This window comes from Solea solea, chromosome 14 (assembly GCF_958295425.1).
Source record: "Solea solea chromosome 14, fSolSol10.1, whole genome shotgun sequence".
In the NCBI taxonomy this organism is placed as follows: domain Eukaryota; kingdom Metazoa; phylum Chordata; class Actinopteri; order Pleuronectiformes; family Soleidae; genus Solea; species Solea solea.
The window spans coordinates 18952752-18978218 of record NC_081147.1 but is presented as its reverse complement, the minus strand read 5'-3'; the positions used below and the strand labels follow the sequence as shown (position 1 = coordinate 18978218).

Sequence of the window (25467 nt, the reverse complement as noted above, 5' to 3'; positions counted from 1 at the left end):
TTCAGGCTTGTTTGTATGTTAGATAGAGCTTGATTTTTTTTCTCCAAATGCACATAACCTAGTTTATTTTGTGCAAGTGATACAGACTTTTTGAGTATCAAGCCTGACTTGACCGAACTGTATTGTACCCTAATCCTGGCTTGGCCTACATGAAATGCATGAGGCCAGGATAGACATATGGTGTGTTTCCACTGGCTCGCCTCGCCTCGGCACAGCACAGTTAAGTTGCGTTTATACTAGCATAGTACCGTTTCATGCAGCCGTGCAGTGATGACTCAGCCCATGTTGAGAAGGTTCTTCTTTTGTAGTGGAAAACCAACTTAAACTATGCCGTGTCCTCAGTAAAGCATACTACAATACATATAAAATGCTTATTCAATGGCTACAAAAATCCCTAAAGAAGTGGCCAGTGATTGTATACAAACATACTTATGTGTAGTATTTTCAATTTCTGCCATTAAATCTTCCTAAATGTTACTATAATTTTGCTGTTGTGAAAAAGGAAGCATCTTTACAGTGTTTTATAGTTATTTTGAATGAGCCAGGGACCACCTGTCTGGACCAGGGACCTTAATCCCCTCCGTTGTATTTTCTGCCCCTGTATTTAAGTCAAATATGCATCTAACTATTCAGAACAACATATTAGACATTATTAACTATAGGACTGCAATGTTTCAAAGTGCTGAAACTGAGCTACAGAAATAGGAGAAATGGAAAGTCCCCCTGCTGATTTTGACTGGGTGTCATTCCTGAAAACAGACAAATATTTATTCCTGTGCTACATTTATGTTCTTTTGAAGATGGCACACTATTGCGACACTAATGTTTTAATAAATAAACCAGCCATTACCAAGACATACATAACAACATAATTCTATACATTTGTTATTTGATAAATCACCCCCCCCCCCTTTTTTTTTTAGATAAAAACGGTAATTTGTTGTGATTTTCTAAGGCTATCATGTGGTTGAATATGTGGTGGGGAAAAGTGAAACAAATAGGGTCAAGAGGCTGAAAGGAAAAAAAACATTATTTAATGAAAAAGTTACCCCTTCAGTCACTGCATCCTGGGGCCAGAACGGTGTGAATGAAGTGTAGTCTGATTCTAATTACAGCACAGGCCGTTAACAGGCTACTTTAAATATCCTACATGTACTTGGCGCTTAGTACACTTTTAAAAACGATGACATCATGTTCCACTACACCGGTACATGTTGCCCCTCTAAAGTTGCTGTTTACGTCTGTGCGCTGTCACCCGAATGACTCGGTTTCCCAGAACTCCCCTCGACGCCTGCGCAGTACGCGATGCCTGACAGTGGTAAACAGACGTCAGAAGGGAGTCTTCGCCTCGAGTCAAAACAAAACAAAACAAAACAAGTCAAAAAGACTGCGAATGAGTGAATATTCAGGCCGTAACGACGACAGGAACCCCCGCCGAACTCACCGCTGACCTGAAGCGGAAACTTGAAGGGAGTTGTGTGACGGTTTTCGCGGACTTTTCCACGGATTGTAAACTCTGGAGTAGCAGCAGCTTAACCAGCTAACGTTGCTGTCGTGCGTTTTTCAAAGTGCGGCGAGTGAAGTGGGGAGCTTCATCCGGAGCTCGGAGGACACCCAGCTTCACCCATCAGCCGGGGACACGCTTCGTGGTTGTTCGTTTGCTTTACCGACACATCGGGCGAAGATCGGCCGAGCTGCGGGCCGCGGTCGAAGGAGGAGTTTTGTGCGAGCATCGTGTGCCGCGGCAGGAGTGTGGAGAAACATGGCAGATGGTTACATGCGCCTGCCCGCAATGTGGCGGCGGAACGGTCAGACCTAAAGCACGGACTTTACTCACCTCCTCTCCGCCGTCTTCACATTTGTACTCACTCATCACGACTAAAACCATCACCGTCGTCCGCCTTTCTCGAATCTCTGCGGTTGTTTTGTGGATTTAATTAAAGGCCACAGCTGTTTTTTTAAACTTAAAAGACAGTGGATGTTCGGATAATCTGGCGTTTTTTACTCTTTCACTCACCGGACTGGCTTTTGACTGTTTTGGGGGGTCATTTTGGTTTTATTTTATGTTAATTTAATTTAAAGTTTGTTTGTGGTTTTTTTGGAGACGCTCAGACACCACGTTGTTTACTAGTGGAGACGGAGAGGCGGGCTTAATCCCTGTTTGTACACTTTACAGTATAAAAAAAATCTCCCGAATTTTAACATTTTAACATATACCTAATTTGATACATCAGGTACAAAACTCATTGTAATGTTTTTATTGTAAATTGTTACCCATTGACTCCTTGTAATGCACTTTTGCATCATTTTCCCACTGACAATTTAGAGATTTGGAAAATGTATTGATATTTTATAGATATCAAGATCGAATAATCAAGAAAATATCTGATTAATGTGTTATGATAATTGTTAGTGGCAGTCATAATTGACAAATATTTAGACATTTTGTTTATGGATAGCATTTGTAATATTTTATATTCAAATCCTTGGTTCCTTGATTAACCCAGACTGTGCAGATCCAGATGTTTTGCTGCTCGCTGCCACTCTACAGTCACTTTTGTTTTTTTTATTTCCATTCAAACAAAGAGACATCTCAGTCCTCATTCATTCTATATAAATCGGAAGCTTTATGATAGTTACTATTAAGGAGATTATTTGGGTTCCCTAATCTCCAATCTGAGGATTACCCGAGGCTGTTGGTGTGTCCAGATTATTACGTCTCTACTTTAGGCCCCTCAGTGGGTGAAGCATCTTGTTTTGTGTCAGCAAGTTTTTGTTTGTTTGTTTTGTTTTTTTGAAGCATCATCCACTCAAAGTTAACTTTAATTTTTAAAGGTGGATGTTGTAAGTGGCTGCCGTCTTTGTGTTTGAGTGTAAATCCAGCGGACAGTCATGGAGGAGTCATCGGTGCCCCCGATTGACCCAGATTTTGAGCCACAGAGCAGACCCCGCTCCTGCACGTGGCCGCTGCCCAGACCAGACATCTCCACTGTCAAAGCGGAGGGCGCGGATGGCGCCGAGTCCGCCGCCGGTACACCGCCCGCCGACGAGGACAAGCCCGAGCCACAGCAAATCACGTCCGAGCCCGAGAAGGCGGCGGCGGCGGCCGAGGGCGGAGTCGTGGCCGGTGTAGGCGGAGCCGGCGCGACACCAAGGAAAGGCTCGTCCCGGCGCAACGCGTGGGGGAACCAGAGCTACGCGGATCTGATCTGCCAGGCCATCGAGGACTCACCTGAGAAGAGGCTGACCCTGGCACAGATCTACGAGTGGATGGTGAAGACAGTGCCTTACTTCAGAGACAAAGGGGACAGCAACAGCTCAGCAGGCTGGAAGGTGAGTGTGTGTGTGTGTGTGTGTACTTAACTCTTAAGAACATTATCAGGCATAAACACTCACCTTGTCGGGACCAGAAGTCCTCATGGAGACCAAAAAACTGGTCCAAATGAGGCAGATAATCATCTCTGAGGAACTGGTTATGTTTAGGTCTAAGGTTTGAATGGTGGTTAGGATAAGGCATTAACTAGTTATAGTTAATGCTATAACTAATATTCATCATTTAAATGGTAAACTGCATAAAATGTTAATATGGTAGCCCTCCATATTATTCTCTACCCTTCAGGTAGCTCTCGGTCTCAAAAAGGTTGGTGACCCCTGGTGTAGACGCTTTAAGAGCCATAAGTCATTGATTTACAGTTTTACAATTCATGTTACGTCATAGAAACACAGACCTGAAAGTGAATAAAGGGGAATAAAATCTATATATTTAAAGTGTACCTAATAAAGTGACAGCTCTGCAGTCACGGTTTGATGTGCTGTGTTCGTAGCGAAGTATTATTTGAGTCACTTTGATTCTTCTCTGACCTCTGACATCAACAAGACATTTTCACCCAAAGAAGTGCTGATCACTGGATATTTTCACATTTTCAGACCATTCACTATGAATTTCAGAGATGGCTGTGAATGAAAATCCCACATCAGTAGTTTCTGAAATACTGAGACCAGCTTGTCTGGCACCAGCAACCAGGCCATGTTCAAAGTCGGTTCAGAAGTTCGTCTAGACCATGTCTATGTGCTTAAAATAAACAGAGTTGCTGCCATGTGATTGGCTAATTAGCTATTTACACTAACAAGCAGTAGAGCAGGTGTACCTAAAAGAAGTGGCCGGTGAGTGTATTGTTATAAGACAGTTACATGATTTATAGTAGCAACATTAGGACATATAATAGTAAATTTAACTGTGGGTGTTATAACAGAAAGTGACTTTACAGTCACAGATCCAGAAACACCTGAGGAACAGGCGAGAAGTAACAGAAGTTGAGTAGAAAAAAAGTTTTACAATAAATTGAAGAATATCCATACGATTGAGAGGTCATGGAAACCTTTTGTTAGCTCGTAACCTCTTGAAACACATCTGTTAATATTCGCAAGCCATTTTCACAGTTTGCTTAGGGTTAGGTCGACTACTCTCATTAAATAATAAAACAAGGAAATAAAATAGGACAGTCATTACCCAGAATTGTCATTTTAATCTTAAAAGAAAGCCCAAAAAGTACAAGTGAGACTCCTATATTAAGTAATCTGACGCACTACAACAAAGAAATCTTAAAGTGCTTGATGTTTTTAATCAAATTTATATCATTCTAATTTCAGGATGTAGAATGAAGGAGTGAAAAATTGGAATATTAGAGGAGAGAAATACTCGTGAACTTACGTGAACTTTGACTGTTTTTTTTATGAAGTAGTGATTAAGCTTTTGTTCTTGTTCTTCACCTTGATCTCAGAATTCCATCCGCCACAATCTATCACTCCACAACAAGTTCCTGAGGGTACACAATGAGTCGACAGGAAAGAGCTCCTGGTGGATGCTCAACCCAGAAGGAGGGAAGACTGGGAAAGCTCCTCGTCGTCGAGCCGCCTCCATGGACAACAGCAGTAAACTGCTGAAGAGCCGCATGAGGGCCAAGCAGACAAAGAAGCAGGCGGGAGCGGCCGGCCTCGCCAGTGCCGGAGGGACACTGCAAGGTGACGGGAGCACGGGCTCAGCGGGTGCAGACAGCCCGAATTCGTCCCAGCAGTTTCCCAAATGGGGGGTCAACAGCAGTAGCCCATCATCTCGTGGCAGCCTGGACGACACTGACATGTGGACCACTTTCCGTCCACGCACAAGCTCTAATGCCAGCACCCTGAGTGGACGTCTGTCCCCCATTGCCCCTGGACAGGAGGATGACGACAGCCTGCCCGAGGATGGGCTGCTTGGAAGATACCCTGCCAGGAGCTTGACCCCCACACTCACTGAAACCCTCATGGAGGAACTGGATCTGATCGACGGCCTCACGTTGATGCAGGGAGGGGCCAGTCCCAGCACAGCCCCACCAGCACCTCCCACTCCACTGCCGTCCGCCTCCACACTGCTGCCCCGAGGATCCAGCTTCTCCTCCTTCCATCAGCTGCAGTCGTCTAACCTTCCGCAGGCCCCCACCCACAACCAAACCCAGACCCAGGCTTCCATCTCCCAGTGTGGACCTAGCAGCAAAGAGCCATCCACCTTCAGCAACTCCCTCTTCAACCCCATGTCCGGCTCTGGCTCTCGCGGGAGCGGTCACTACAGCAGCCATGTGCCCTCCAGTCTGGAGGCACTGCTCACCTCTGACTCCCCTCCTCCGAGCGATGTCCTGATGACCCAGGTGGATCCCATCATGCCCAGTCCCGGAAGGGTAGGCCTGATGGGTTTGGGTTCATCTGTGGTGGGTGTGAGGTCCAAACCCAATCAGCTGCTCTTAGGTAAAGGGCTAGAGCCAAACACAGTGGCCCCCATGGCTCTGCAGACTCAGATGCAGCCACAGCAGCAGCACCACTTGCACCAGCACTCACCACAACAACAACAACAACAACAACAACAACAACAACAACAACAACAACAACAGCATCACTCTCACATGGGGCTGGGGATGATCCTCTCAGGTATGTCTCAGGACCCATCACAGCTCTCGGTGCTTAAAGCCCAGCATGCCACGATGCCAGCACTGGGCTCTCTTCATGGAGGGCACGGCGTGGGTCCGCAGGTGATGGGTCACTTTGGAGCTCCATCCTTCCTCCCCACCGGTCAGGACCGACTGCCCACAGATTTGGACATAGAGATGTTCACGGAAAACCTGGATTGTGACGTGGACTACATCATCAACAGTGACCTCATGGACGGAGATGGCCTTGACTTCAACTTTGACCCCATATTGCCTGGTACCCAAAGCTATGCAGGCCCGGCCACCACACAAGGCTCCGCTCACAACTGGGTCCCCAGCTAATTCTTCAGCTGACCACAAGAAGCCAGGTACACCGACGATTACTCTCAGCAAATCCTTAAAATCACAACACTGATGAACACACAAGACTATAATTAAATGTGTATTATTTATTTCTTAAAGGTACAGACTATTAGAATTATCTAACATCTAACGGTTAGACTCCGCCCCTCCCTTTCTCAAGTGTGGCAGGGAACTATACTGGCCTTCACACTGCGTTTGCACAAAACAAGGCCGTTGACTGAAGTAGATATAAGAGGCACATTTTTCATTTTCGAGCGAGTGTACAAACATACTTATTTCTGCCAATAAACCCTCCTAAATGTTAGACATTGGACCTTTAAAACCTCAGGGCTCCACATATCTAGGGTACAAAACAAAACCGCTCCATAAATTGTCCATAATGATCTGTCCACACGTATGTAACAATTTGCAAAACAACATTTAAAAGTTAATTGTGAATTTTCAAATTTTTTATGGCCTCTCACAGCCCACAATCTGGGATTCACTGCCCTAAATCAGTCGCCTCCCACTTTTAAGAGACGTGACCTGTGCATGTAGATGGAAAATGCCCAACATCACACACACAATCTGCCTCGAAGACTGTAGTCTGTACAGCAAGTGACACCCTCTGTCCTTAGACCCTTAGACCCTTGCATCGAGTGAGAAAAATCTCACTTGTCTGTCCTCTGCCAGGACGGACAGACAGACGTGCAGTAGGTGTCACATCATGTACAGAAACAAGTTCAGCAGATCTCGTCTCGTCTCACTCACGCTGAGACACAGACAAATACAAAGACAGCTGCTTTTCGGTGGTCTGCCATCTTGGATGTATGCTAAAGCCAATCTCTAGCCCGTCCTTGCCAAAACGTGAAATCACACAGGCTAGTTAAACTTGACTTGATGACGCCTGTCACCAGTGACCGTTCAGTTGTCTTCTCCTGCAGGAAGTGATCTCCACTGAAGAAGAGCTCACCATACGACTAAACGACCGGTGCATCCCTCCTCCCTGGTGGCTGACAGACGCGACACTTCCACTTGGATTTTAAAACCAGACCTCACTCACGTCATGTGCCAACACATGCAGAGGACAGGGAGGAGATGCAGCTACTTATGCACACATTCTCCTTTCTTTCTGTTTTTTTGTAACAACAGTTTGGCTGCTAGCCATTTTTACCTTTTGAATCCTTACTGATCATTGTTTTGAGACGTGTGAAAAAAAAAATGCTTTTAAGAGTTATAAAAAAAAATCATGAGCTTCCCACTGCAGGGAGTTTATGGTACAGTTATGTTTCACCACGATAGCTTTAGGGCCGATATGGTACCCCCCACTGGTTCTGAAGACTTGGCGGACTGAGAGTGTGTGGAGAAATGGCCAGTTTCCCCATCAGCGCTTTCGCACGAATTGCCAGACCAAAATGCTGTTTGATCGTCGTCTGACGTGACTCTGCTGCACCAGCTCCTCTCCTCCAGAGGAAAACGAAATAAGAACTCTGAGGACGTGCAACTGTGTTGTGATGAGGTGAAAAAAGATTTAACAAAAAAAAAAAAAAAGACTGGACGACTCTAGATGTAAAATGTTTGCGTGAACATTGGCGACACATCTTCGGACTCCCTTTAGAGAAAACAAAGTTCAAACGTTAGTTTAAAGACTGATTGTTTTTTTTTTTAGTTAAAGAAACTAGACACTTAACTGTGGTTTAAATAAAAAGAAAAAAAGACAAACAGCGAAACATTTCACTCATCTGAACTTGGACAGTCCTAATAACAGTTATTTGTGTTATACCTCTCATAGTGATATACACTATATTAAACTATCATAACATTTTACAACATTTTTTTATATATATATATATAAATAAATATATACATATATATATTGCTGTTGAAGAACATTGTTGTTTTTATCATCTAGATCTAATTTGGTGGTTTGGCAGTTAGGAGGGGATGTATTTGCAGTTTGGCATTTTTCAATCCAGTGTGTTTTGGTAGATTTCGAGTTTGAGGGTGTTTTTCTTCCCCTCTTAATTTTTTTTGTTTTTTTTTTTCACTCCCTGACGTGCAGTTAAACTAAAAAAAAAAGAATGAAGAAATGTGATTTGTGACATACAAGGGGCATTCAAGGGTAAATTTATTTGCCAACAAGTGATTGGTTGGCCAAGTATTATTACATTGTCTTACGCAGCAATATGCCTCCAATGTCAAATGGTCTGATTTATTTTTCTTCTTGTTTTTTGTTTTCTTTGCTGTGCATTTTCAAGGCACTTATTAGGTTTCCTGGGACACAGGGACCCCGAACTTAGAGAATACATCCACTTTAAGGGTTGTACCATTTCATTATGAAAGAAATATGTATTTTTTAAAAGAGGAAAAAATTTACAAATTGCATATGTACATGTTGTCACGCTATGCAGATTTACTATCAGGAGAACAAAATGGAATCTTGAAGGAAATTTGAAAGAAAAAACAAACAAATGGCTCCTTGAAGGGTTTTGCTATTTAAGATTTTCCCTGATATTTTTTTGTCAAAGGTGTGGGTGCTTCATGTCACGATTATCCTCTCACACGTCAATTATCAAGAAATTAAAATCACTGTGTGAGACGTACAACAACAAAAGAAAGAATATATTTGATTATAGTTTTAATATACAATTTAGTCAGAGGTAACAAATGAGATATTAACACATATAAATATATTAGTAATGATGATTCTTTCTTTTGGAAACTTTTGCAGATGATTTTTAACGGTAATTTTCTATACTTTTTATTTTTGTACAGGATGAGATGCATGTAGAGTTTTTTTTACATAACCAAAGGAACACTAATATTTGCATTCGCATGGCATTTATGGAGCGCTTCGCCCCGACACAGTCTCTCCATGTACATAAGCTTTGCAAGAGTCGCCTTTAAACATTAAATCTGAGTTAGAACGATGCGTTAACACGAGACCCCCCTTTTTTTATATCTAAAAAAAACAAATCCCTATGACCTGCTTCATTTCCTGCATTAATTGTGAACCTTTTTTCTTTTGTCTTTTCTCTAAATAACAAAAACTCTGTGCTGTCGTGTGGCACGATCATAAACAAACCTCCGCCGTGCCGCCTTCTCATCTCAAAACAAGACTAATGCAACCGTTACCTCTCAGGGCCACTCGGAAGAAAACACGACTCTGCACAGATGTGATCTGAAAACATGACAAAAGTCTCTTTTCTTTTCTTTTCTACACATTTTCTCTGACTGGAAACAAATGCGCCACATCTTATGTTTTGTTTCCCTGGAGACGAAGAAAGAGATAGAATCATGTCATGTCACATCTCTCCAGTCGTGTCTATCAGTACCAGCCTGTCCAATGTTTTTCTGTTTTTAATAACTGCCAACATTCAAAACACTATAGCATGATGTTAATCTGTAGCAGGACACACGTGATTCTGCGATTTCTCCTTCCCCTGCCCATTTTAGAATGTTCTGTTTGTGTGTAAATGAATTTGTTCATAATGTCAGAACATCCCAGCAGTTAAATTCTTCATATTCATCATTTCACTGTAGCTATGTGAATATGTTAGCCTCTGGTTTATATAAAGCAAGCTCTCTTTTCCCCCCCTCTTTTACTCTTATCATTATTAATATTATTATTATTATTGTTGTTATTGTTGTTTTAAAGGTGCTAGATGTCATTTCTGACACATCCTGGAGAAGGCCGTGACACAGTGGGTGCAAGTCAGGGCCTTTGCATTTTCTGTATTCAGAACAAAGATCTTGATTTGGTGTGATGGCAGAAGTTGGCACGCAATAGTCCTCTTCTATTTTTTTTTTAAAATTAATTTAAATATCTATATATTAAAAAAAAATCCCCCAAATCAATGGACCAGCTTGTTGAAACTGCATGATTTTCTTATGATTTGAATTTTTACTTTAGGTCGTTACTCGACTGTTTGTTCCTCACTAACGGTCAGGTGTTGGAAATATTACGTACAGACTGACAGGACAGACTCAGTGTAGCGTGTAAACGTGGTTGGTTTGTGAAAACCAGCTGTTTCAGGCTTAAATGCGTCTAGTTTACTGTTACCACCTTTAAAAAAAGAAAAAAAGGGCAGATGTGGTATTATGACTTCCCCTGTATCTTCCCTTCTATGTAATAACAACTATCTACATATTTGTTTTTTGTTAAAGTAGCAGTTAGTCCCTGTATATTTGCTTTGAAAATTTTAAAAATTGCCCCCCTTTGATACAGTATTTTAGTGTTTTGGTTCTGGGTTTACTCTGTTTATTTCTTTTTTTTTTTCATAGGGACGGGTGGGGTGGGCCTAAATTGTGCATATGCCAATTATGTTTATATTTTTTGATTAAATGTGTTACATTTTTTGTTTTTCTTTTCTTCTTCTCCCTCCCCCCTCTTCAGTCTTCTTCTTTCTTGACACATTGTAAAGTCAGAGCCAGAGATGACAGACAGTTCTGAACATCAGAAACAAACTCAATAAACAGTTTAACCCACTTTGTCTGAGTTGTTGGTGTTGTTTGTGTGCAGTGCTCCAGATCTGCCACTAGAGGACGCTGCTGTCTACCAATTCTACACTAAAGAATATTAGAAACGAGAACACGATTTCAATCCAAGGACTATCTGCAATCTTTTTTGTCTGTGCTTTAAATTAAGAGCTGCAGATTAAGACTTGAAATATGGATATAAGATTTAAAAGTACAAATATGTATAATCTTGTTCAAAGATATCAACTTGACTTTATAGTTTGAATGTAATTTTCTCCGCTGTGTATTTGTGATTTGACATGCATGTCAGTTATTACCTCCAGGATTTACAGAAGTTAAAGTTGGCAGTTAAATCAGACTAATCCAGTTAAAGTACTAAATAACAGTTTTTAAACAACAATAATGTACTTTATTCTGTAGCAGAAAGACAAACAAACAGTAGGCAGCAGTTATTTTCATAGAGCATCTTTATAGAAAACATTTCTTCACATTTTCAAAAAAAACATTTTTTTGTTTTTCACTTATTATTTTTTTTTATTTGTTTTATTTTAAGTTAATTGTCCTTTTTTCTTCTCCTTAAATCAGCTAAAGTTTAACTTTTTTTTAACATCCATCTGTGTCAAAGGCTCTTGCCGAGTTGCTGGGGCTTATAGAAGGTGTCTGATCAGAAATGGTGTCGACCAGTTAAGTAAACATGGTTCCCATTTACGCAGGAAACGCCACAAGTTAAAAGTTCTTCTCTCGTCGGGTGGAGAGGCGTTTCCCGGCGGCAACGTTCAGCCTACAGGAGTCACGGCCCTCCACTACAGCAGTGCTCCAGTTTTGTCCTGAAGGCACCTGTGTTAACAGCGCTTTTTGCTTAAGTTGATATAAACTTCAGTTTCTTTGATCTAAACCTAAACGTCTAACTCTAAACAGTCAGTCACACTTCTACATCTACCCAGGCTGCAGCACAACAAACAGGTCCTACTGTCACACCCAGAAAATAAAACGAAACAAAAAAAAAAGGACTCCATTGTTTACAAAAACTGTAAAAAATAAAAAAGACAGAGGAAACTATTAACTAGAACTATTTTGCACATTGTTCTGCTCTGCAAACTGTACCGTGTATTCTCACATGCTAATCGGCTTTGACACAGCTCACGAAAAAAAAAAAAGCTTTAAGCAAAGCTCTGAACTTCAACTCAAACGGATAAACGGAGCAGCTTTTACGTCTGTGCACTTTTCTTCTGCTCAGGTCATCACTTTACTGCAGTTTTTTTACTCACTCAATTTTTTTTCAAATGACCTTTGGTTTGAAACTCAAGTGTCTGATTTGATCATTTCTGACGCACATCAGTACAAAACGAAAACAAACAAAAAAGCAATCATACTGCAAATGGCTCAGCCTAAACTTCACTGTAGCAAACAGCTCACTGAGCTCCTCAGTTTAGTTACAATTTTCTTTTCTTATCGGGAGTGAATTGTGTTCTGCGAAATATCAGTCGTCGTTCAAAATCCTTCCAATAGTTCACTGAAATATCTGGGATTGAGGGGAAACTTCACTTGGACACTTGAGCACAAAAAAAGCAAAATCTGAACGTTCGAGGAGTCTAAAAATGGTTTTGTCACGCGCCCGTACGTACAGTGACATGAAAAGGTATCAGACCCACACACCGTGTGTCTCACTAACAAGCTACCTTGCATTATAAATATATAAAGTTTTTAAAAGTGCGTATTAAAAGAAACTATAGTGATGTGATAAGTTCCAGCAGTGTCACTGTTGTTTGTTCTTGACCAGCATTAATACAAAATGCTAGGGGAGTGCAGAATAATCATCCTCCAGTCCTTTCACTGTCCTCTAACACTGACTAGGATTGTCCCAAAAAACAAAAGAAAAGAAAAAAGGCCCTGGTCTCCCATTGACATTCATTCAACTTGTACAGAGATATGTTTTTGGGAAAGCATAGTTAATACAAAAAGGAGACTGATCAAACTACAAAGGACAGAAATGGCCTCTGTAACACGCTGCTACAACCAAAGCAGTTTCCCCAAAAAGGACTGAGCTGGAAACACATAATAACGGAGTAAAATTTAAAAACAACTCTAGTCGTAATTGCACATAACGCTTGAGAGCCAGGATGCTGGATATGAGGACTTCACTCTAGGAAGGGGACTGTGGCACACTACGGTACACAAATACATTTAACTCTGAGAAAAAAAGAGAGAAGCATGTTCATGAGGCACGGCTACAAAAAACAATGGAGCTTCTGTGTCCTTCAAAAAAGTGCTGCTCTCGTCCCACTTCACTGCATCTGCATCCTCACGTCTCTGGGTCTCTCTGTACCGGCGAAGAGTTTTCCAACGTGTGCCTCGACGAGCACTTAGGCAATCATGTACTGAGTGATGGCTCTGAGGGCGTACAGCAGCTCTGCCTGCAGCCGCGCCTCCATGATCAGTAAGTTCACATGTATCTGAAGGGGAAAGAACATGAATGAATGAATTCAAAACATAGAAACATTATTCACATGGCACCATTTCATGGACAATTAAAACCCTACACAAAAACAGCATACAATAAAAAATAGCAAATAAATATGATTAAACAACCATTAAAAAATATGGGTAACACTTAATATATTAAGGTACACATATTCACCATTAACTAGGTGCTTACTAAAATGCATACAAGTAGCATACTAGCCCTTTATTAGTCATTATTAAGCAGATATTAACAGCTTATTCTACATAACCTTATTCTACCTCTGTTATGACATGAATTAAGACCGGTTATTCACACCATTATTCAGAAACAACAATACATTAATTCACAGTCAATACGTCATAATTAGGAGTTAATTGCAGGAAAAATCTTCATTCATGTCCTAATTAATGGTGAATATGTGTACCTTAATATAAAGTGTTACCAAAATTGGTTATGTGGCTCTCAGCTCCTCTGGCAGGTTGTTCCCGAGGCAGGGACCATAAACTTCAGGGCTCCAGACCAAAATTGAGTGCGCGTAAATTTTACATCTACTCGCACATGTGCGACCAGTCAGTTTACGGTTTTCTGTCACAGAGCCGGTGGGTGTCGTTCACAGCGGCCGTACAGCGGTGCCGCGATTCAGGGACTTCCCGCGACGGAGACGCATTCAGTGGAATCCTGGGGGAAAATTCCCAGATCTGCAAATTCTGCTGTCCATACCCGTAACGTGCGGGGAATTTATTATTAGATGTTAATATTGTACTGTAATGACAGTGATGGTGCTGTCTGTATACTTTATCTCTCTTATGTTTATGTTGCTTCTTCAAAAGGTGCAACAATAAAATGGGACACTGTGAATTTAAAAACAGCACATTGTAATTTCTGCATTTATTATCAAAGTATTGATAAATGTGAATATTTGCTATAATATAAGTCAGTTTACAGTGTGTGCCCCCAAGTTTTTTGCTTGCGCGTTAGACTGGAGCCCTGAACATTAATAAAACTGAATTAGTAGAGTAGAAATTTACCTATCTAAATGTTACACACTTGACCTATAAAAACCTGGAAAGAATTTAAAAACACACCGGCAACTAACTACCCAACTCAAAATGTCATATTTATCCTATAAAAAGCTCAGTAAAAACCTTCTTACCCTCTCTGAACCTTTAAGAAGAGCCCAACTCAGCGGACACACTGGTGTTTTGGTGGTATCTGGGAAACAGGCCACAGCCTTGATGTACAGCTTCAGATCCCGCTCCAGCAAGTGATTCACTTCACTGTAATCATAGTCGTCATAGCTGTAAAAACAAACAAACATTTGTTAACCAAAGTTTACAATGATAAGTCAGGATATTTTGATAACAGGTGTTTTTATTGTTGTTAGATATTAACAATAAAGTACGGGTCTCACCGTATTCCTAACACACAATGGATGTAATTCCAGATCGCCCTCTTCAGGTCAGAGCTGTGCATTGAAGGGAGGCTGGTCACACTCCTGAACCTGTCGTCCAGGAGGTGCCCAATGTCCGAATACAACCTGTTCACTAAGGAGAAGCCGTGGTCCTCCCACGAGTAATCCTGCAGAGTCAATACAACAGCAACCACCATTTTAAATGGGCTCGGGGAAAATTCTCTTCACAGACAAGCGTATACACCCATTTAGATATGATCCTATCCTGAACACCACAGCAACCGCAAATATTGCTTATAGGGGAATAAATTAAACTGCAGGTTTCCTTGATTAGTCATTTTCTCTCGGGGAAGTCAACCAAACAAGTGTATTTAAAGGAAAATCAATGTTGATTGAGCTGCTACGGCTGGAGCTACTTGATCGCTGAAATGTAATGTAAGTCTTAATTTGGCCACTGGCCACTTGGCAGTCCACTCACTCTGTGGCACTGGAGCAGTGAGGAAGTCGAGCTAGATAAAGGCCTATTCAGCATAATATGCGTCAGTTCACTTTAGACGGTAACTGATCTTAATTTTGTTGTTAAGCACATTCTTTTTCAGTTACACCGCATAATTTTATAGTCACTTGTACATGTGTTCTATTATTTTTTCTCTTTAATGTTTATATTCTTATTTGTCGTTTTTCTTTGACAAAAGTTTAGTTCCTCTGATTAAATTATAAAACCATGAAGTGTGACGTAATGGCTCCGATTGGTTGCTCAGGTGACCGTTTGCAGTCAGCAACATTAAGACAGACCATGAATTGAGAGCTGTGTTCATCTAATCTACCAGTCTGGGACAAATATTCCCTGTGGCCATGGATTCAGTTTACCGAAAACACCACCTGGTCTGATGATGCATGTTCAAGTCCGGCGTCCTCACCTGAACTCTGAATACTTGGAAGTGGTCCTCCTCCCGACGCGCAAACTCCTGATAGCAGAAGTCCGGGTCTGTGATGAAACGAGACGGATCTGCAAAGCACATCATCTCCTCCTCCTCTTCGGAATCTAAAAAAAGAAGTGACGAAAGCAAAGGCAACGGAGAAAGAGAGATAGAGCAAGTAAGTCAATAAGAGGGACTGACGAGCGGCGACTGCTCAGGTTTCACACCATGTGGACTAAATTTAACACTTCAAGATAACCATCACAAATGAGAGGCCACATCAAAGCAGTGTTTATTTGTGTGTGTGTGTGTGTGTGTGTGTGTGTGTCTGCAGCCAAGTAGGTTACCTGTTTGTTGGAGTGTCTGGGTCTGCAGGTGGCGCTCCTCTCTCTTCTCGTGCTGCTCCTGAGACTTCTGAATCCTCTCTTTTAGACAAATCATGTCACAGCTGGAGTCGAGAGACTGTCGACACAAACACCACACCGGGTACCAATGTTATATGAATATTATTGATTTTATAAGAATCATTTAGAAACATTAAATCTAATCATATATGTATTATTTTCTATTATTGTATATTATTTTAACACTAAGTTGATCTACATTGGTTCAGTATATTCATGTTCTAAATTACAGTAGTTTTTAATATTTAAGCTAGACTTTCCCCAACAACTCAAGTATTGTTCAAAACAGCCAAACCAGACATTTCATTTCAGTCATTTTGTGGAGTAAAGGAATGATTGTGAATACATTATTAGGCAAGAATTAACTAAACAGTAGGTACAGCCCTTCTGGAAGAGCTTTGTCATTATTAGAGCATAAGAATGTCTACAAATGTCTCATAAATATCTATCAGCAAAGAAAATACAGTATCATAATAGTGTTGTACAAATGCAGCGTTGAAGAAAAAAAGAAAAGAAAATGTAAATGAATTCAATAGGTTACTTAGTAAGAAAATTGTTCATATGGCAAGACATGAATTAGATTACAAATGATTTGCTCTGTAACTCTCTGACTTTTATTTTAAAAAGTTAGATAATTCTGATTTGTTACCCGTCTTCGTCTTATGTGTTCGGACGGAGTGGCGAATGACTGAGGCACGTTGGTGTTGCCATTGGCAGCATCAAAGGGGCAGTAGGTCGGCGGGGTACCGTTGGGAGATTTGGAGCGGGAGACAAAGTCTGAGTCTGTGTCGCATCCAAACACAAAACTGCAGAGTGCGTGGCAGTGAGCCAGGATCACCACGGCCTGCACCAGCTCAGCCAGCGACCAGCACTGTTCACCGGACTTCAGCAGGGTCTGGAGGGAAACACAGGTCAAAGCAATTAAACACCTCAAGGGCACATGTTTTTATTACAGTACAAATAAAAACAAATGAACAACCTTCACCATGCAGGTATAAATTTAATGTTTATTTGTACTTGTTTACACATTTCCTGAGTGATCTAAAGCAGGGGTTCCTAATGTTGAGCCCTGAAAATGGCCATAATGTGGTACTTTATATGTGAGTGCAGGGTCCAGTCTGCTACAGAGCCTTGTTGAGGTTTGGTAATATTTATATAAATAATAACAATAAATTCCTTAAAATATATATTTAAAATATAGAGAGGAGCTATTATTCCTTGATCGAATATTGGAAAATTTAAAAATGTTAAGTCCAGTCTGATTATATAACACATAAATGCTGTACTCTGAGTCATGTTGTTGGGCTGTTTGTTCCTTCTTAATGAGTGCAAAATGTGCTACACAGCAGAAGCTTTGCATTTATGAAATAGCTTGTTATAGCTTGGTACTGAATACATCAGCACAAATTTGTTTTCAACCTTTTAGAAGTTTAAAACATGGGACATTGATTGTATCAAATTGCTATCGATTTTGCAAGACACTAAAGGTTGTGATACCAGTATTGAGGGTTATTGAGCTTTTATAAAAAAAATTATAAAAACCTTATTCTAGTGGTTTTTGAAGCCCTGTTGCATGCCTCAATACATGAATAATAATGTACATTTTGCTCTGTGTTTTACTTTTCTGTACCTGAATGTGTGAGCAGGCAGTCAACCAGGGTTGGTGGGCCAGCACCTTGTTAATGTGGTCAAGCAGGCGAAGGCGGGGCGGTGCCGCCTCCAAACCCTGCAACCACAAAGGGTCACCGCCCACTCGCAGAAACTGAGCGGAGTGCAGGTACACTAGGTAGTTGCAGTGATGTCGTGCAGCAGCCTGGAGGTCGCAGAGAGAAACAGTTCAACAGAATCGAGGAAGCAATTCAAAATGCAGAGCGTGTTATTGCTTCAATCTGACAACAATTGGTGTTATCCTAGGTCCTACGTATTATCAAAAGCAGCAAGGTCACTGACCATGATGGCAATGTAATGGCGGTATGGCAGCGGCAAGGGGCCGTCCATGTGCAGGATGTAGTGCTGTGTGCGCAGGAAGCTCTCCAAGTATTGAGGGTGAGAGGCCATCTGTTGAAACACGGCGTCTACACTCCCTCTGCTGACCAGAGCCTTCACAAACAGAAGTGACACGCGCTCCTTTTCACCGTTCACCACCACCTACAGGAGTCAGGGCAGAGAGAAGGGAAAGGGTTTGTCACTGATATCATTTTCTACATCTCTAGAAACAAATATTGATTGTTTTTGTAGAACAAATAGAAGAAAGAACTTAGAAAGGATCATTCCAGCTGCTTTAAGATTTTTTTCTGTAAAATCCCTGTAAATTGATTTTATGCTTTTCTTTGTAAAATAGATAACAGTTTGAAGATGCCTCACCAAAGCATGTGATTTCTATGAAAAATCTTATTAACTGGGAACATAATCAACAGATTAATGAATCAAGGCTAAGTGTTGGTTATCATCCCGAGCAGCCAGACACAAATTGACCACAGTGAGTTATCATTTTTGAATGATAAAATTATATAATAATACTTAGGAGTGACATTTACTTCAAAATACTGAGCATATGTGCAGGATGAACTGCTACTTTAATCTTTTACACTGAATTAATTTTTTTTAAAGGGAAAAAAAAAGTAGGAACGCCCTAGAATGAATAGATCTAATTTGGTAGCCAAAGCAGGTAGGCTTGTGATATGGTCAGACTTCTGTGGCTGTGCTTTGGTCTGTACTTGTGTTCCGCACTATAAATCAGTTGAAGAGGGGCAGTCTTAGAAGAGCAGCAGCCGTGAGATTGTGGTACCAGTGCCACTGGCAAGTAATTGCATTTTTTCCTCCAGATAAAACAAGCTACAATAACAGTCAGCTGACAGCTCACCAGACATGCAGATATTAACTTTATGTTGGCTACAGCAGGGAATCTTCTACAATATCATTAAATGCAGATGAAACGCCACTGACATGCAACACCCCTGGAGAAATTAGACAGAAACAAAAAAAAACACAATCTGGTGCACTGATCAAACCAGGGGAAATAAAACCATCCAAGGTTATTTTTTTTGAAAGGGGGATTTAAATGCAGGGAGGAACTTGGAACCACAGATGAAGGAGCTAATGTGAAAGTTGGGCTGAGGAGGCCTTAAAGAGGGTAGCTCGGCAGCAGCAAAGAAGCGACTGAGACCTGACGCACAAACACTGAAGACTGGGCGGACGAGCCCGAGGCCAAGAGAAACAGACTCATGTGGAGAGGGTCCCTCATTGGCACAGGCCTTCATAACTTCTCTCACCATCTCACATTAGCCGGAAGACTAGTTCCCGTGTATGTGAAACCCAAGTACACACCAGTGATGAAAGCCAAATGCCTAATGCCAAATGCCTAATGCCAAATGCCTCACGTCAGTTTCATATATATGAATGTTGGCTATGGCACAGCCTAAAAGGGTTTTTTTAAAACCTCAAGATTCGATACACATCAAAATACAGAGGCCACGATACAATACACATTGCGATGAATTTATTTTGAATAATGACCATATACTACACAGGATCTACTAGAAGAGCTGCTTTATAAACCTTTAACAGTAAAGGCAATTTTCATGTTATGTGTCAAGTGGCCTCTACTGCCACCCACTGCTTTTAATTTCACACTGCACCTTACAGGATAATATCTCAAGAGTGCCCTGACCTGTTTCATCAGTGACACCTCAACTTGTTGTATCTCAAAGATTGTGGGGGCAAACAGCGAGTACTGAGCCTTTAACTCCATACAGCTCTTTGACATTCAGCACCGTTAATCTGGCTGGTGACTCCGTGAGATATGTCACTTCTCCCTGCCTGCAGTGGAAAAAAGGTTTCCTCCTGATCCTGCAACAGCCACCACCTCTTGACCTACATACAGACAGACATGCTCAAATCTTAGAAGACATGCTCACACACCGCACGCCAAGCAAATCTCGAGTCTTATACTGGTGTTTATATTTCCCTAATCTCATAGTTTACATGAAGCTCATTAGACAAAGTGCTGGAAGTACCAAGAGGATAAAAAAAGCAGCAAGTCTGCAATGGGAGTCGACACTAAACAAGACGCAGCTCGGACACATTCCCTGACCGAAGAGTTGTCTGTCAACGTACATGAGAGACGTTATAGAGAGGGAACATAGAGCACACAGGTGCCTGCCAATCAAAGAGCTATTGACAAGAGCACATTCACACAAGTATCTCTTTGCAAACAAAACAGTGACTGATTAGTATGCGGCTCTAGAGAATCTAGGTTACTGCACCATCAAGAAAGGAGGACTGTTTAGAGCACTAAACCATAAACATCTGTAGAGTATGACTTTTTGAGGACTTAAAATACAACTTATCCCATTTTTCAGTCAGTCATTGTAGAAGAAGACTGTACAATTGACTAATCTAACCTTAAAACTGCTCACTCTTCAGTTGTCTATTGTATGCATATTGGCATATACAGTAGTGCTATAAATCCAATTTATTACAATTCTGACTATAACATATTATAAATATTGAATAGATTTCAATCTTACCAGGATTGGGAGCCAAGATAAAACAGTGCATTATATTTAATAGAAATTTAACTCAATAATACAAACAGTTTGCGTATATGAATAACTGTAAAGATCTTTGGTATGCTGGTACAAAAACATGTTGATCAGATTCATATGTACCATGGTATCTAAAGGCTTTCTTGTCCACATTAAAAAAAAGGTCTGCTAAGTTACAAAGGTCAGTCGTATTTAAGGGTAATTCAATTCTGAATGTGGAACCACAAAAAAAGTCCAGAATCTCATACCATGAGTACAGGATTATGAAACCACAAAAAGCTCAACCTACTGGCACCCCTCCAATCGGATAACTGTTATGACTAAATTAATGTAACTTAAGTTACTTAATTTTGTTAAATTTAAAACTATAAAAGACATGTAACTCGCGCATTCATTATTCTATTTCAAATTCGGGTGATCTTTATGCTTTGTATGTGGCTTTTTCTGTCCAACCATGATCAAGCCATTGCATCCACAGTAAAGACAGGTTAATTTAATTAGCTCATGGTGGCTAGCAACCCTTATGTGTGCAGAACATAAAGATACATAGTGTCAGTTGCATTTAAAACTATTCTAGGTTGCCAAAATTAAAAAATATGATACTTGGATTAGTAAAATAAGTGCATTACAGTGTTTGTACGTTTTTGTTCTCTATCAAAATCCCAGTGCATCATACAATCCAATAAAAGCATTCTGGTTTACCAAAGGGAAAATGTTTTAATTACATAGGCGATAACACACTTCATACTCCCGCTAAGGCCGAGACATAACCTGGGCACAAAACCTGCTTTTACCCTACTGAAGTGTTAATAAGCAAGGCACATATGTCTGATCAATTTAGTAGCTCTGAGCACTAGCTTTGCCAGATAGAATCAGGGAACCATAATCTCTGTTTTAGCATATAATCATTAATTTGTTAATGCTGCTGCTAGACCAGTAAAAACACCATGCCCACACTGTGACTCCACTGCCCACACCGGCTTCAATGTGCTGCTCAGTCAAGTGATAAACCCACTGTAGGTTTTCTGCTATCGAGAGAAAAAAAAAATATATATAAAATATAAATAACAACAGAGAAGACAGGTGAAAAAACACAACATTACTCACTTGATGGGATCTGCCATTAGAGGCATGAAACAATCAAAAATTGTGTTTTTGGGAAATTGCACAAACATGTCTGGACAAATACAACAGCATTGTCAAATTGAAACAGGAACTACAGTGGATGTGCATCAGGAAATGACACATACAGCTTTTTTATGCAGACACCTACGCACACATGAAAGCAAAATTAAAGCTCAGCTGAATCTCCTGGTTAAGTAGACGGATGTTTATGGCAATGCGTGAATTTACCAGGACTTTGTTACATTGAATTTCCCGAGCTGTTATGTTTAAAACTGTATGTTTATCATCCTTTTGTACTTGAATGAATTAGTGGACCATTTTATATCACACACACACACACACAATGGAACAAATAAATAAAAATGCTCATGACTAATATTCAATAGGGCAAGGTGGTTTGGGAAGACATCATTTGCCAAATACAGCGTAAAGCAGTACTTTGATGTGGTGATATACTCCTTACTGTCCACATGAAAATTAAAGAAAACAAGCAGGTAATAAGGAAGAGTCCTTTAGATGATTGTCTGGTTGTACAGACTTATGTTGACTTTATATTGATGCAAATGGTCTGAAAAAGCAAAAGCACATTTAGGTTTTGTACAAATAAACTAATAAATTCTGCTTACAGTTGGCCCAGCAGCAACTGATCTTAAAAGAGCTATTTATTTCAAGTCAAACACAAGCCTGAGGGTGATAAAAACAGGAGGGCTGAGTTGATATTAGAGCTGCTGTATTAAAATCACAAGCTTGTGGTCTGGCTGCAAGACATTAAAAAAACACAACACCCCACAGAGGGCTTGTTGTGGGAAAGAATTACAGGTGCAGGTCATTTGACATTCAAAAAAATTACCTTCCCTTCCTAACACAGAAGAGGTCATTTGTTTATTGATCAGCGCAAAGCAAGAGGCAGGGATGAAATGAAAAACAGCCATGACGTCACCGAGGAGAGGAAAGGTAAGTGGAGACAAAGACCGGCTTTGATAGCAGCCTGACAAACAAAACAGCAGCACTGTGCGAGCAGGTATATGAAGTAGAGTGCAGGACTGTGAGGACGACACACAAAGAACTGGAATATTATGCCACCAGCCCTTCAAGGGTAAATGTGTCAGCTTGAGATGAGATGTGTGTGCGCTTATGTAGTGCCTGAACATGTGTGTGGTAGTATTGGAGGGGCTGCAGGGAGGGGGGGACGCTGCAGAAACAGGAGAAGGACATTCAATCTGCATTCCGATTGAGTTTGGAGGGGTCCATCCTTATCATACATCAGTGTCCAAGTGGCAAGTGCCCCCCACCAGAAAAAAAAGGAAAAAGAAATTCGCCGGAAACACAAGCAGCCAGAGCAGATTTTGGCTCTGCAACCTGAACTGAGGGAGTAGCACAAACAAACCAGCTGCAGCCAAAAGAGGTTTGAAGAGAGGGTTATGGGGAGGTGGGGAGAGTGCTGGGTAGGACAGCACATACAACACAACCAAAAAAAACACAAACACTGTGCTGCAGGATGAGGAAAAAAATAGCACGCCTGTATCCACATACTGTTTATTGATGAGTGACCGGACCAATCAGAAAACAAAGAAGCAGGGTAGAGAGGAGGTGATATGCAATTAATAAGACTTTCACACTGGGGTTGCAACGACTAATCAATCAATCTCTTCTTTGACAGTAACCTCAAAATCTTTGTTGTGTAGACAAAACAAGACATTAAAGGATGTCTTCATTTTGAGGTTTGGGAAACAGTGATCAACATTTTCCATCATTTTACAGTTTATGGACCAAGTAACGGATAAAGAAAACAACGGACTTTTGTTCATTGATAATAAACAAAAATCGTAAATTGCAGCTCTCTTTATTACCCATTTCCTTCACAAACAAGCCATGAGATCAAATGCAAAGATGTTCAAACACCTGACAATTATCAATTGTGCATTTCACCAGCTTTGGTGTGCAACTGCTTCAAGACGCTGTACAAGTGTGTTGTTTTTCTTTTTCAGCAACATACATGTACCTTTACACAGACACTGGCTGTTTGTCGCCACTTATCGATAACTGTGCATAACACAAAACTGCTCGGTGAACAATACGAGAAAAACAAGTGCATATGAACAGCAAACAGGGAGGTGATGGTGTTGTAAAGTAAGACAAATTTGGACTAGACGCCAGAGTGCATGGTTTTGAATCCCTTGCTGCCCGCATTCCTCCCTGTTTTGCTCAATTTCTGGACTCTAAGCTGCAGCAAACATGTCCTGCTGGAGTGCACTCGAGACAGCGCCCCCACTGTTGCAAGCCGAAAAGGCAGCGACTGAGGAGAAAAACAACTTTGATTGGCAGTCCAGTTCAGACAGCAATAACAGCACAATAAAAGTATTCCGTCATCCAGCAGCAAAACACGGAACAATCCTCGTTAATGCTCGCTGATTAAAAACTCTCATATACAGCTGTGTCGATTCGTTTTTTATTATCATGATAAATATATGAAGTGCGCTGCTTCTACTTCAGACATTTATCTCCCAAATCATCAGATGATGTCATCCTCACCTACAGCTGCAACAACCACCTCCGCTCTCACTGCATTATACAATCAACTATTGGCTCATATAAAACATATAATAAAATATCATCAAACAAACCGCATTTTAACAAAGGCTTTAGTTAAATCCCTTATGTGATTTGGTGAAACAACAAAGGCAGAACCATGCCCTGCTGCTGTAGCCATTGTGGTGTTAATTCACAACTCAAATACAAACAAAAAACACAGTTAACCTCAGAGAAAATGCGTATTCGAGTCGCCTGTTATGTTAATATAGCCCGATAATGTTAGCATTAATGTTGTGACGAAACGCTGCGAGCTTTACGTGACATTTTAACCGAGGAGCATGGAAACTAACAAATGTCCCAAAGTGTTGAAGCAAAAGTGGGCGCTGTCGTCTTCAAACTTAGATAAATGAATGAACATTTTACGTGTAGTTTTAAATGTTTTTGTACGCGACTGTGTTTGATCCACAAACCGTTAGCTGAGTTAGCTAGCCGAGAAGTTTTTGCTAGTCGGCTCGAGCCGCTGCGAGTGAAAGTTTAGCGACTCACAAAAAGTCTTCGCTTCAACCTTTTATCTTTACACCTGCGACGTTTTCTGCGCTGATGTTCCTATTTAAGTTGAGATAAAAAAACGGTGGGCAAGATAACATTTTCATTTTCCTCTGATATAAAATTAAGGGCTTGGCAAAATGAATGAACATTACGCAGGCTACTCCGTTAGCCGCTAGCTCCATTTGTGTTAAAAGTGGCTTTTTGTCGTCACATTTAACCTACCTGTTTCTGGACTCGCTGACACTGGCTTCTCAGGGGATACTCCATTTTATTCGCACAGATTATCATTTTCCAAAAAAAAAGGTGCGCTATTGCATGGATGCGGCTCTGTCTCTTCTCTTGGTGCTTCCTAATCCAGCAGACAAAGGCAGAGGGGGGGGGCTCCTGCTGGCTGCTGTCTGCCCGCCGCTGCTCAGCTCTAGACCGGACTGCGAGGAGAGAAAAGCTTCCCGGAGCAGAGCTGACAGCTCCGGTAACAGTGTGGCCAATCACCGTTCAGAGGGGGGCGGGGCCGGAGCTGGCTCACTGTTGGATTACACATGCATATGCTAATGAACATCTGCAAATAACAGCGAGGAGAGGAGGCATAAACAGGCCGAGGCAGAGCAGAGCAGAGCAACTTTATGTACCAGGTCATGATGGGGCCAACATGGGCGTCCAGACGTGGTTTTTCTCCATTGTAACGAGAAGATAAGGGTTCCAGTTATAATCTTGTGCATTGTTGTAATGGAAGA

General features: G+C 41.1%; 2 protein-coding genes across 2 annotated transcripts; one reads left to right on the top strand and one right to left on the bottom strand.

Annotated features, from left to right (window-relative positions):
• Positions 1-1313: 1313 nt before the first annotated feature.
• Positions 1314-10791, top strand: foxo4 (forkhead box O4). Its single transcript, XM_058649611.1, has 3 exons — positions 1314-3333; positions 4782-6328; positions 7247-10791. The coding sequence occupies exons 1-2, from the start codon at positions 2893-2895 to the stop codon at positions 6300-6302; spliced, it is 1962 nt and encodes a 653-aa protein (XP_058505594.1). The 5' UTR covers positions 1314-2892; the 3' UTR covers positions 6303-6328; positions 7247-10791.
• A 439-nt stretch (positions 10792-11230) lies between these two features.
• sesn4 (sestrin 4) lies at positions 11231-25172 on the bottom strand. Its single transcript, XM_058650242.1, has 9 exons — positions 24956-25172; positions 17931-18128; positions 17611-17793; positions 16630-16875; positions 15924-16038; positions 15577-15701; positions 14657-14823; positions 14399-14543; positions 11231-13234 (listed from the first exon to the last, which is right to left on the bottom strand). The coding sequence occupies exons 1-9, from the start codon at positions 25019-25021 to the stop codon at positions 13145-13147; spliced, it is 1335 nt and encodes a 444-aa protein (XP_058506225.1). The 5' UTR covers positions 25022-25172; the 3' UTR covers positions 11231-13144.
• Positions 25173-25467: the final 295 nt, after the last annotated feature.

What these genes read in the sequence shown, in the direction of transcription:
- sesn4 (XM_058650242.1), bottom strand. Translation starts at nt 25,021, where the DNA reads ATGATAATCTGTGCGAATAAAATGGAGTATCCCCTGAGAAGCCAGTGT. An exon ending in CTGCCTGCTCACACATTCAG is followed by an intron (nt 16,876 to 17,610) that starts GTACAGAAAAGT and finishes GTTTCCCTCCAG; the next exon opens with ACCCTGCTGAAGTCCGGTGA. An exon ending in CCAGACACTCCAACAAACAG is followed by an intron (nt 15,702 to 15,923) that starts GTAACCTACTTG and finishes TTCTTTTTTTAG; the next exon opens with ATTCCGAAGAGGAGGAGGAG.
- foxo4 (XM_058649611.1), top strand. Translation starts at nt 2,893, where the DNA reads ATGGAGGAGTCATCGGTGCCCCCGATTGACCCAGATTTTGAGCCACAG. An exon ending in ACAGCTCAGCAGGCTGGAAG is followed by an intron (nt 3,334 to 4,781) that starts GTGAGTGTGTGT and finishes CCTTGATCTCAG; the next exon opens with AATTCCATCCGCCACAATCT.